Genomic DNA, 13,907 nt, shown 5'->3' with positions numbered 1-13,907 from the left:
ACCACAATGGCTGGGTTTACTTTTGATCTACAATTCAAAAACTTGTATTAGATTTAGTTTGCTTCGGGACCCTACAAGTGGCTTCGTTGAATGTCCCATTTAAGATGGGCCCCATAGAATCTATCGTCTCCTTGCATTGGCAGCCCATGCAATCAATTCCTCTAGGCTGGTTGCGTTTATAAGGTTGGATGGATTCACTTTTGGTCATCGCAACAAACCGCGTGAAAATTCTAGACACTGTTCCTTGGTCAACCCCCACTTTTCCGATTGGTTGGGATTACTATTGGTGGGCGAGTTTTTTATGTCGTCTCGGTTTACTTTGTTAAAAAGTAGAGGACCCGTGGGAGATAGTGTTGAGGACTTGAGGGTCGCCGCTTTACCGGATCGTAATTATTATTACCTGATAGCTTTGCGGTCCGATCAGACTTGGCGAGCGAGAGAGAGAGACTCCAGGTTTCTCAGTTCAGGAACGCCTCGAAAGTCTTCTGCCATGGCAACCAACAATACGCAACAACACTCTGTTCGGAAGGTAATCTTAAGCCTCTTTGCCCTTCCTGTTTCCTCTTCTCTTCCTTGGTAATCACAAGGTTTCAATGAGTTTGCCCTTTACAATAACTAAGCAGTAATACCTGGTATGCTGTGCCGCAATCGCAGTTTCCTCCATGGATCCCCGTGTCGAGGGTGAACCAGTTTGATGCCGCTCGGCTTGACATCGAAATGACAGCTATGCTCAAGGAGCAGCTCATGAAGGTCTTCTCGTTGATGCAGGCACGCCTTATTTTTTTCTCTGTTGTTGAAATTTAGAGTTATTCCTGATCCTCTTTGTATCGTCGTTCCGCACCTAACAACCTTTCGCACACTGAAAATCACTGTTTTTGTTGCAGCCAGGTTCTCTTTCTCGCTACGAGCCAGAACTGGATGCCTTCCTTGATTTTTTGATCTGGAGGTTCTCCATCTGGGTGGACAAGCCCACCCCTGGAAATGCCCTCATGAACCTGCGGTACCGGAATGAGAGGGCGTACAAATCTCTGTCCAGTCTTGGCAAAGGTACAGCACTTTGTTAGTCGTCTGTGTTAGATAAGCCATTGGAAAAAGAAAAAGGAACAGTCAAGATCAAAGCATTGACAAGTGAGTGGGCTGGCTTATGTCCAAATACTCAGATTTCAGAGGTGTTAGAGAAGAATTTTGATTGCCATTGTTCCCAAGGGATCTCTGGCCTATAACAAATATTTTGTTCTCGTTGATTGTATTCACACCATTTTGAGGTTATTGTGCATGATAATCTTACACCCTGTGAAATATTTGTTTCAACAGTCCGGACAGGTTTGGAGGGTCCTGGGCTTACAAAGTCCCAGAAGCTTGGGTATTGCCTTGCTCTTGTTGGTGGTCACTATGGATGGGCTCGGTTGCAGACGATTTCTGCATTTCAACAATGGGGTGACAGTCGGCAGGTATATATCTAAGTGTCACAAAAACTTATTTCTTGTTTTCATCCTTGGTTAAAGTTGTGGACATTCCTCCAAGTATGCGACATCTTTTCCCTTTGTAGGTTATGATATCATTTTAAGTGAAGTTTATAGTTGTTTTACTTGTTGTTCCCAATATTGATTCTTATTTACCTAGGTTGGATATACAAGCTCAAAAGAGAGATTTATGTATATTTATGGAGCTAGAGTTAGAATGCCCATGCTTGTGCTTATGCCTTTGTAGACAGCGATGAACCTTTTTGCCTTGTGTATGGTTACCTTTGTCTTCTTTAGGTGTAGTGACTTTGGCTAGATTGGTTTAGTGAGATGTGAGACCTAACCCATTTTTATTGTATGGAGTGCTAGGAGGAGAGCTGTGAGAGTGCACAATGAAAGAGAAATACCAACATGGAGAGAAGAGAGAGAGAACAAGAGAGGAGAGCAAAATGATAACTTGCACTGAATCTGAATGGAAGGCTGACTACAATGGCGGCCTATCAGTCCTTGCATGCAGCCTAAGGTGTTAGTGAGGGCACTGGATCAGGTTGAAGACAATGGTTGCATCGGAGGCGGAGAATGCCGGACATGGAGTGTGCTGAACTTCCAAAAGAAAGATGAATGATCTTGCTAATCAAGTGGGGGACTGGCTGTAAATAGTTGACCCCATCCATATTTGGCTGACTAGATCAGCCTAATGAAGGAGAGTTGAAGGTGGAAGCGAATAAATGGCAATAGCAAATGTGAAGAATGTGTAGGTGTGAAGTACAAGAGGGAAGTCGATAGTAGAGAGAGAGGGAGAGTAAACATGATTTGTGTACCAGCAATGTGTTGGTACACAAAGATAAATAATGTATTTATACCGTACGGGTTTTTTACCCACAAGGGTGCATTCACACGCACAAATAAAAAATACAATACTTGGGAAGTGAACAGAGGGCCTTTATAGTTTATACCCAACAACCTTCCATTTAAAGGTCCAAAGTGAACCTCTAACCAACTCCTACTAGTCATATGCAATGTGTATGTTGAGCCTTGCCAAGACCTTTAGTGAGCATGTTTGCAAGGTTATCTTGTGATTTGATCTTGGTCAATGTGACTAGATCATCTTCCAAAACCTATTGGATAAAGTGATCCAAAACCTATTGGATAAAGTGATCCCGCACGCCAATATGTTTGGTGCGCGAATGAAACATGGCATTCTAAGCTAGCTATACAGCACTTTGGCTATCACATCCCAACACTAGAGTATTCATAGACATGCTGAAATCTTCAGCAAGTTTGCTCAACCAAATAGCTTCTTTGGAAGCTTTAGTAGTAGCTGAAATATATTCAGCTTCGGTAGTACTCAGTGCTACGATTTTCTGCAATTTAGAGCACCAAGAAACTGCCCATCTGGCAATGCTAAATACCCGCTAGTGGACTTGCAAGTACCCAAGTGACCTGCTATGTCTGCAGCATCACAATATCCTTGCAACCTCAAAGCACCTTGCCCATAGCATATACACTTTCTTTGTGTACCCTTAAGATATTCGAAGATACATTTGATAGCCTCCTAGTGTGCTTTATCAGGATTAGACATATAGTGATGAACAACTCCCACCGCATGAGCAATATCCAGACAAGTAGCAACCATAGCATACATAAGAGAACCATAGGCTAATGCATAAGAAACTCCCTTCATTGCATTGGCTTTCATCTCATTCTTTGGAATGATGGCTTTGCTAAGTTTAATGTATGGAGGCAAAGGAACTCTAAGAGGTTTACTGTTTAGCTTCAGCCATGCTAAACCGGTCAAGTACCTTTTCAATGTACTTTTCTTGTGATAAAAACAACAATTTTTTATTTCTATCTTTGCTGATCCTCATGCCCAAGATATGCTATGCATTTCCCAAATCCTTCATAGAGAAGATTGATTTTAGTTGATCCTTGAGATGATCACGACTAGTTTTTGTCTTTTTAGCTAGCAACATATAATCTATTTAGAGAACAGGTATAATAGGATTGCCATCAGTATCCTTCTTCATGTATGAACAGTGGTCTACATGGCTGCAATTAAACCCATGAGAGAGCATAAAGGTATCAAAATTCTTGTACCATTGTCATGGTGTCTGCTTCAGTCCATACAGGCTGCGTTTCAGTTTGCATACCAAATGCTCTTTGTCAAGAACTACAAAACCTTTAGGTTGTTTCATGTAAGTCTCTTCATCTATATCACCATGCAAAAAAGCTATCTTCACATCCATTTGGTATAGCTCCAAGTCAAGTACTGCAGTGAGAGCAAATAGCACATGCAAAGTAATTAACTTTAGAACAGGAGAGAAGACCTCTTGGAAGTCAATACCTCCCTTCTGTGAACCTTTGGCAACTAATCTTGCCTTGTGCTTGGGTTTCCCATCAACTATTTTTACCTTATATACCCACTTATTTGGAAGAGCTTTCCTTTGGGTAGAGGTAGAAGATCCCAAGTATTATTTGCATACATAGATTTTATTTCTTCCTGCATTGCAAGCTACCACTTACCATTGAATTTACATAACTTTGCCTCTTTGTAAGTAAGAGGTTCACCCTCATCTGTTAGCATAACATAATGCAAAGAGGGGTCAAATCTTAGTGGCTCCCTTCTAAACTAAGTAGACTTGCGTACCCAATGATCTACATTCTCTAGCATTGGCTTTACATTAGGAGGCACATAAGTTTCAGCATTTTCAGGCTGCTGCAAACCATGTTCAGCATGCTGTTCATGCTGTTCAGCACCTTTATCTAGTGGACCAGCACCTACATCTTGCTGTCCAGCACCTTCATGAGCATCTCTTTGCTGTCCAACTTCTTCTGGCTCAAAAATAATTGGTTGATCATCAATTTTAGCTTGTAGTAAAGCATCGTGAGGTTCCTTTTATGACATAGTGGGTGGCTTTACATGCTGAAATTTGACTCTCTTAGAGTCTTCATCAGAGGCCAAAGCATTTTTCAGCAACTTTGCCTCATTGAACACATCATCTCGGCTGTGTATAATTTTCTTGGAGTGAGGTAACCATACCCTATGAAACTGGTCTATGACTCACATAAAGCGGTAGTTCCTTCAATAAACACCTGTCTTTTCACACACACAGACAAATAAAGACCTCACTCCCTGGCTTAACACCAGATTGGCCCCGAAGACCGGCGCCCCTCTCGGTATTTCTTTATCAATTAAAAGATGGAAAATTACAAAAATGAAATGTTCCAAAATACATGACGTGTGAAAGTTGGTTTTTATCTTTTTTGAGTAAATCCCAGCTGCATAAGGATAGTACAACATGACCAGATCAACATTCCTTTTAGGAAAGCATTTTCAGTAACCATAACTCAATGATTCATGTGCAGAATTGCAGTCTGTAGATCTCTGAATTCACTGTTCTTATTGTCCAGCATGTCCAAAACAACATCCCTTTTAGGAAAGCATTTTCTGTGACCAAAACTCAATGGTTCATGTGCTGAATTGCAATCTGCAGATCTCTGAATTCACTGTTCTTACTATCGAGCATGTCCAAAATAACACTAAATCAAAGCTGATAAACCCTATTCTTGTGTGGCATGGTCATTACTTCCTTTAGTTCCTACATTGGAGAAGCCAACAATTGCTCCTAAACCTGGATAGTGAGGCTCTTGCCTTAGCACAACTGCAAAGAAAACACAAAACTGTACCTTTGATGGTGACCCTTGCATTCCTCTAGTTGTTCTGAGCAACTTTTATCATTGCAACCACATCAAAAAGTGTAATGTGGCTCAGTTACGGTGACTTTTATTTCGTGAGCATTCTTACATGTGCATCTTCTGTCTTGGCTAGGTTCATTGTCCTGCATCATCTCCAGTGGCTAAGCTCTTAGTCCCAAACCACTGGCATTCTATTCTTTAGTGCCCATTCAATATGGAACCAGTCCCAAGGCTCAGACAAACCATCAGTCCAATTTGTCCCAATGGATGCCTCTTCTAGCCATGCAAAGATCTCAGCTTATTCCAAGAGAACTTTGGGGGTAAAAAGCAACAGCAACTAAAGAAAAGAAAAATAAAATATTTATATAAGTAAATAAGGAAAGCACTTGCAAAAAGTATCACGACCTGGTGATACCCTATAGCCCATTTGACCTTCATCACCATAACCCATAAAGGCACCTTTGGTGGACTTAGCATCAAGCTTGCTTCTCATTTCATTCTTGACATGTACAAATGCATCACAACCGAAGATACGAGATGGTCATATGAGGACGGTTTGCTAGGCCAAACCTCTTCAGGGATGCCATTCTTTAAGGACTTGTTAGGAGAATGGTTGCGCAGTTTTTAATGCCTCCCCCCAAAATTCATAAGGGAGATTAGTAGTGGACAGCATGCACTGCACTCTCTCACACAATGTCCTGTTATATCTTTCTACCACTCCATTCGAAGAAGGGCTATATGGAGCTGTAAGCTCCATTTTGATACCATAAAAGTCACAAAAGGATTTAAATTCAGCAGATGTGAACTCACCCCCATTATATTTTCTGAGACATTTCAGCTTTTTCTTTGTTTGAGTGGTCACAAATGCATGAAATGACTTAAATGCAGTCAATACATCACTTTTCTTTTTTAACAAATATATTCAAATCTTTTTGGAATAGTCATCAATGAATGAGACAAAATATGCAGCACCTCCCGACACCAGAATAATAAGAATTTCTCACTTGCTTACCAAATTGACAATCATTACAAAAGTCGAGCTTTGAGCCCTTAGCATCAAGTCTTTTCAAAGAAGAAAGGACTTCAAATCCCTTTTGATTCATATGACCCAATCTCTTATGCCAAAGCTCTAAATGAGAACCAATTTCAACAATGGCAAGAAATTTTTCGGGAAAGGCTTTGCACTGCAAGCAATAAAGTGTGCCCTTTTTGCAGTCCTTTACAACAAGCATAAAGCCCTTCTTAAGTTTCCATAAACCACCACCAAACATTGTAGTGTAACCATGCAGATCCATATGTTCCATAAATAACAAACTTTTCTCGATGCCAGGTACATATCTGACATCTTTGAGCACAAGCTCTTGACCATTGTCCAAAGACAAATGTATCGTGCCAACCCCATTAATACTGCAAGCATGATTATTGCCAAGGTAAATCTTGCCATAGTTGCCTACGTCAAAAGTAGCAAAACGCCCCAAGCATGGAGTTACATGGAATGAAGCACCAAAGTCTACTATCCATGTCTGTGTCAAACCATCATCGATTGTCAATAATGGATCAATAACAACTGCTTTAGTAATCTGCATGTCCTGAACATGAAGAGCAAGAGCATCATTGATAGCACAAAGTACATCACCATTTGCATCAGACAGTTCTTCAATGACAACACTGGAGGTCACATTGACCTTTTCTTTGTCCTCTGAAGCCTCAGGTGCATCAGCCTTTTCCTCTTTTTTCTTCTTGTCTCTTGCATTGTTTTGTCTTTCCTGTTCCTTTTTGAAGTATCTACAATTAGGCTTCTTGTGACCTTTATGGCCACATTGATAACATGTGATATCTTGCTACTCTTCTTTCCCTCTAATCTTACTTTTGCTTCTTTGTCCTGCATTTGCATTCTTCTTGTCAGCTCTATCTCTAACATTGTATGTTGAACTATTGCCTTCCCCATTGGATTTTCTTCTAATCTCTTCATTGAGAATAGACCCTCTCACACCATCATATGTGAGGCTAGGGTTGTTGCTCAAAGAAACCACAAGTGTTTCCCACGAGTCTGGTAGTGTTATGATCAAGAAAAGCTAGCTTGGACTCATCTAGCCGCATATTCACCAACTTCCACATTACATGAACTTGATTGACAGGCGTGGTAATCTCATAAGTGGTCTTCGATTTCTGCCATACAACATAACCTGTATCCAAGCCTTTGATATTTGTAAGGATATCATCAGTGACACCCATTTTGATATAGGCCATAGCTTTCTTGTTTACCTTGGCCCAATCTTCATTAGACATCTGTACAAGCTTGTTTAGTTGCAAAGCATCTTCACGATCTTTCAAGAAAATAATACCTTGCATATGGTCTTTCTGAAGATCAAAACCTTGACCATCAAAACGTTTGATTTCCATCAAACTTTTAGTGTTAGAATTGGAAGAAGTAGTAGCCATTTTGCCAAAATCACAGATATTAGCAAAAGAATCTGCAAACACCCAAGCGTAACCAACAAATACACTTGCTGTCCTTGCTTTATAAGCAATAAACCATTGCTGTTTATGCACAACCAGCCAATACAGAGGCTGAACCAGCAACTACACAGATGTATCCAATCAGTGTGCTCAGTCACAGTATTCAAAATTGAAGAAAGTGCTGTATTTCAGACATAGTACCGCTTGGGAAGCAAGATTTCTGCACAAATGAGGACTTTTACAGGTGCTCGACCTGCTTTGACTGCCATGCAGTCACCTACTGCTGCTGCTGCTTGCTGTCACGCAGCCACTTGTAGGCTCTTGCCTGCCTGGACAGACTAGTTTCTGCTGTCGGCTGATCCCGCGTAGTCAAAATGACTGCTGATGCTGCAATAATTGTAGTCGTCTGCTGTTGTCGCTGCAGTAAATGCAGTCGCCAATTGCTGTGCACACATGTAGACCTGGAAAATTTGACAACTTGACCTGAAAAATGTTGCCTCAATGTACGTGCAGCTGCTCATGAACAGTTTGTTGCTGCTGCAGTCCATGAGCAGCTGCCTTGGGATGCGAGCTCATGACCAACTGCCTCGAACTTGGCTTTGATACCAGTTGTTGGGAATAAAGGCTCACTGTGCCCTTTACTGTGTTTGGGTGTGAACGCACCCTTACACTCTTGTACTTTATATATATTATCAAAATCTAAAAGTGGTACACTAGTCTTTGTACCAAACATCAAGTGTGTTGTGCTCACTGTTCTCTACTCTGTGTGTTATCCGACACGTTCACTCTCAGATCCGATTGGCTCCATCAAACTGGTATCAGAACTAGTGACAGGCGTCAGGCCATGGGATAGGTGAGCATCTTCACAGTGACACGTGGTGTGCAAGTTCATTGGCAGGCAGTAGACTGTCAGGATGAGCAGACGACTCGTGCTGTCGCAGGTGTTGTAGGCGGGCTTGATGGGTAGCAGGTGGTGTCACAGGAGTCGTAGCGTGCTGAACGGGTAACAGTGGGCAGGTTGCAGGTGCCGCAGGGGCACACAATAGGTAGCAAGTGACAAGCTGTAGCCCAGGCGGTAGTTTTGGTGGGCAGACGACAGGTACACTGATAGGCAACAGGCAATCCGGCAAGAGTTCGCGGGCTAGGCATCAGGTCTGACGGGACGGGTCCTAGTCAACGCCAGGACAAATCCGTTAACATCTTCTTTTCCTTTTCAAAAAATTTTCCTTAAATTTTGCAATTATTTTATTGAGCGTTCGCATGCCAAGGCACAAAGTGAAAATTTGCCCAAGAAAACTAGGGCTTTTCTCTGATTTGGGGATTTCAGTGCAGGACAAGACAATGCGACTTAGAAATTGCACATTTGATGCACATCTGTCCGAGAAATTTTGGGGATTCTCACATTTTAGTGGAATTTCTTCAATTTCACTAAAATTTGTATACTTCGAACCCAAAAAAATTTGGGGCTTTTGCATAATTTCTTCAATCTGTGCAACAAATGTTTGGTACATGCACTTGGGTACATGTATTGATGCAATTTGGACAGATTACCCCCTAAAAATTTGGGGCTTTTGTGAAATTTTGGGGATTTCACATGTAACTAATGGCTTGGTCTCTAAATGTGTCAGAAATTGCTTGAGGAATGCAGCAAAAGACACCTTTTAATTCTGAAAATCTATTTGCAGATTTGAAGTTTCTGCAATCTTGGGATTTTCATTGCTGGTTGGTACTTTTGTGTACCATGGTTACTTGTGTCACGTTTGGGCTTGCCTTTGGTGATTATGGTTGGAAACAGTGACATTAGTAATCTTTTGCACATTAAGAAGCTTGAGGGTGCACATAATTTTGCAATTTGGCAAAAACAATGCTACAACGTCTTGGTGTAGAAGGAACAGGTAAAGCCCATCAAAACAAAGGGAATCAAACTAGTAGACATGGAACAAGACGAGTAGGATGACTTAGACGAGCTCAGCAAGTGCAGCCAGCAAGGTTTATTGGCTGAAAAAATTAATGGACTTTCGTACGAAAGAAGGTACAGCCATGTCTGTACATTTGAATGAGTTTAACCCAATTTTTAGTCAACTGATTGTAGACGAGTATGTCGTGAGCTGAGCTGAGCTGAGAGTGCAGATGGAAAGAGTTGAGAGCAGTAGAGAGTGAGAGAGTGAGCACGACACTTGATGTTCGGTATAATGACTTGTGTACCACATTTTAGGTTTTGAATATATATAAAGTACAAAGTGTAAGGGTGTGTTTCCACCGGAACATAATAAAAGACACGGTGACCTTTTATTTCCAACAACCTCCCACTTAAGGCAACGTACTTGAAGGTAGATGAAAGAATCAGCTAAGTCTATGTATGTACAAAGCTGAAAGACACATATACTATCCAACCCCCATCATCTGGCGACAATAAGCAAACCGCTCGGCTGGGAGACCTTTCGTGAGAAGGTCTGCACAATTATCATCTGTATGTACCTTGTCAAGCTCAATGCCTTTACTGTTAAGTACATCCCTGATGAAGTGATACTTCACCTATATGTGCTTTGTCTTTGCATGAAAGACAGGATTTTGTGCTAGCATGATAGCACTCTGACTGTCCCAAGCTCTCTCACCAATTGTGAGAGCCATAAAGCCTCTTTGCAGGCCTCTGTGGCAGCCACATATTTTGCCTCTGTAGTAGATAGTGCAACACACTTTTGCAGCCTAGATATCCAAGAGATTGCTCCTCCTGTGAATATAAACATATATCCTGAAGTAGATTTCCTGCAGTCAGGATGGCCAGCATAGTTTGCATCCATGAAACCGACAACAGATGACTTATACTTACCAAAGTAGATACACAAATCCTTTGTGCCCTTAAGGTATCTCATGATACCCTTTAGTACGTCCCAATGCTTTTTGCTAGGATATGCCATGTATCTGCTAACCACTCCCACCGTAAATGCAATATTAGGACGTGTAGCAACCATAGTATACATCAAGCTACCAACAGTTGAAGCATAGGGTATCTTGGCCATTTCAGCCTTCCCATTATTTGATGTAGGGCTGCACTAAGTTTCACATATGGAGGCAATGGTACACTAATAGCTTTATCCCCCTCCATATTGAAATGTTGCAGAACTTTGGTAATATACTCCTGCTGTGACAGATAAAGAAGACCCTTTGATCTGTCTTTGAGTATACGCATGCCAAGAATATGATTTGCCTCACTGAGATCTTTCATATTAAAGCTATTGTGTAGGCTTTGCTTCAAGGAGTCCCAAGGCATGAACATGCTTGCTTGCAATTAGCATGTCATCCACATACAATACCAAGAGAATAAGGTTGCCATCTGTTGCCTTCTTGGTATAAAAGCAGTGATCAACTTGAGAACAATGAAATCCCTGAGATTGCATGAATGTGCCAAATTTGTGATATCATTCGCGTGGTGCCTGTTTCAGCCCATAGAGACTTTATTGAGTTTACATACCATGTGCTCTTTTCCCTTTGCAACAAAACTATGAGGTTGCTGCATGTAGATTTCCTCATGCAGATTACTATGTAAGAAGGCAGTTTTTACATCCATCTGTATGAGTTCCATGTCCTCAGATGTAACCAAGCTCAAGATGGTTCGCAAAGTAGTCATTTTGACTACATGAGAAAATATTTCATCAAAATCAATTCCATGTTCTTGTTTGTACCCTTTAGCAACCAAGCGTGCCTTGTACTTGGGCAAAGAACCAAAAGTGACTTTCATTTTGTAAACCCATTTGCAGGGTAGAACTTTTTGTCCTTTTGACAAAAGTACCAAATCCCAAGTGCCATTCTTCATGAGAGATTCCATCTCTGATAGCATTGCTCTGTGCCATTTCTTACTATCTTGTTTGTCCATTGCTTCTTGAAAGCATAACGGTTCACCACAATCTGTTAACATGACATAATCAGCCACATAGTTTACTCCAATAACAAATCTACTTGGCTGTTTTTGCACTCTGGTCGACCTACGGACCCAGTGGTCAATATTTACTGGTTGTTCAGCCTGTAAATCTGCATTTACAGCTTGTTGTATAACTGTTTTAGGTTGTTCTAGGTGCACATGTTCTTACTGAATTTGTGGGGCATCATGGGCAAGATCTTGTTGATCATTTACAGCATCATTCCCTGCCTTCTCAGGGACATTTTCAGTAGGTAGTTGTTGCTGTCTCACATGCATCCTATTGGTACATCCTCCTGGAATACAACCCTTCTGACTTCCTCTGTTCTTTCGGGCTGTTTGTGCATGTGATCTTCCTAGAAGATAACATCATTGTTGCGTACTACTTTTCTTTTCTCGGGATCCCATAATCTATATCCCATTTCACCTTCATCACCATATCCTAGGAAAATACATTTACAGTACTTTGGCTCAAGTTTGTTGCGTTCTTCCTTACGTATGTGCACAAATGCCTCGTAGGCAAACACTTTCAAGTGTGCATATGAAGGTGGCTTGCCCGATCACACTTTTTGGGGAACTCCCCTCCCAAAGACCTATTTGGTGATCGATGAATCAAGTGTACGGATATACATCTAAAGGTACTAACTCTAAGGGTGAAGACTTTAGCGAAAGAGATTTTTTGTGTGACGTTTGAGCATGTTTGCCATAGACGCAATGATCACATTGTTCAAAATTAGCATACCTCAAACATGGTAAATAACCCAAACAAGAGAGCACTTTCATTCCAGATTGACTCATGTCCCCCAACCGGCTATGCCACAAACGCGGAAGCCCTTACGTATTTTCCATTTGCTATCCCCAAAGGTGGTGTGATAGCCTTCATCATCTAGTTGCCCTGTGTTGATCAAGCTCTTTTTGAGCTAAGATACATGTCTCACATTATGCAAAACAAACATGGAGCCATGCTGAAATTCCAGTTTCACATTGCCAACACCTGCAATTTTACATGCATAGTTATCCCCCCAAGTGGACAACACCACGTATTGCACCATTGTAGTGAGAGAACCACTCATGATGTGGTGTGACATGAAAGGACACACCTGAATCAAGTATCCAAGTGTGAATGCCATCCTAGAATTTGCAATCAGTGCATGTGTATCCAAAGAAGTAGCTAGAAGTACATCACTATCACTGTCATTATCTTGAGTGACTACATTAACCTCTTCTATTTTCACATTGCTCATTTTGTAATGTTGTCTGTCCTTGTTTTCAGCCTTGTTGGCTTCATTGTTTTTGTTTTTATCCTTCTCTTTCTTCAGCTGAAAGCAATCCCATTTGTAGTGCCCCTTCTTGCCACAATGATGGCACTCCACATTCTTGCCACGAGACTTACTGCGTGCTCGGTTTTCAAAACTGCTCTTATGCTGAAATCTGCCTCTAGTGTGTAATGCATTTGAAGACTTGTTTGCTGAGTTGTTTTGCCTATTGAGTTTTTCCATCAACAAAGAACTCTCCACATCAAAGTATAACAGCTGAGCATTCGAATTACTCAAAGCTGTCCTGAAAGTATCCCAACTTTTAGGTAGGGTGCAAAGCAAGAAGGTAGCTTTGAACTCTTCATCAATATGAAAATCCAAAGCAATCAAGTGACTGAAAATTGAGTTAAACTCATTCAAGTGTACAGACATGGCTGTACCCTCTTTCATGCGAAAGTCCATCAGTTTTTTCAGCCAATAAACCTTGCTGGCTGTACTTTTCTGAGCATACAATTCTTCAAGCCTTTGCCACGTTGCATATGCTGAATTCAGCTTCTCAATGTTGAAGAGCAAGTTTTTTGACACTGAGAGCTCAATAGTAGAGCGCGCAAGTTCGTCCAAGTCTTTCCACTCGTCTTGTTCCATGTCTGCTGGTTTGATTCCCTTTGTTTTGATGGGCTTTACATGTTTTTTCTGCACCAAGACATTGTAACATTGTTTTTGCCAGACGGCAAAATTATGGGCACCCTCAAGCTTCTTAATGTGCTGGTGTCACTGTTTCCAACCATAATTTGCAGCCCCAATTTGACTAACTAGTCACCAAAGGCAAGTCCAAATATGACACAAGTGACCACAATGCACAAGAGTACCAACCAACAATGAAAATCCTAAGATTGCAGAAATTTTCAGATCTGCAAATGAATTTTCAGAATTAAAAAATGCTGTTTGCTGCACTTTTCAAGCAATTTTTGACACAATTAGAGACCAAGCCATGAGTTACATGTGAAATCTCCAAATTTTCATTGCAATTTTTGCTCCAAGGGCATTCCCGAGCACAAATTTGACAATTTGGGTTAAAAGCCCCTAATTTTAAGAAGATAATCTGTTCAAATTGCA

General features: G+C 41.1%; 1 protein-coding gene across 1 annotated transcript in view; it reads left to right on the top strand.

The window, feature by feature from the left end:
• The first annotated feature begins 346 nt into the window (after positions 1-346).
• Positions 347-13,907, top strand: part of TED3 (Pex2/Pex12 N-terminal domain-containing protein / zinc finger (C3HC4-type RING finger) family protein) — a 33,320-nt gene continuing 19,759 nt past the window's right edge. The window contains exons 1-4 of the mRNA XM_087697458.1: positions 347-529; positions 655-768; positions 885-1,047; positions 1,315-1,451. Coding sequence (XP_087553584.1) covers positions 491-529; positions 655-768; positions 885-1,047; positions 1,315-1,451 — 453 coding nt within the window. The 5' untranslated portion in view covers positions 347-490. The remainder of the gene's footprint in view (positions 530-654; positions 769-884; positions 1,048-1,314; positions 1,452-13,907) is intronic.

This window comes from Lygodium microphyllum, chromosome 17 (assembly GCF_053477565.2).
Source record: "Lygodium microphyllum isolate KBCC chromosome 17, Lygodium_microphyllum_v1.1.10, whole genome shotgun sequence".
Taxonomy (NCBI): domain Eukaryota; kingdom Viridiplantae; phylum Streptophyta; class Polypodiopsida; order Schizaeales; family Lygodiaceae; genus Lygodium; species Lygodium microphyllum.
The sequence above is the reverse complement of the archived record's forward strand: the minus strand, read 5'-3'. Positions and strand labels throughout refer to the sequence as shown.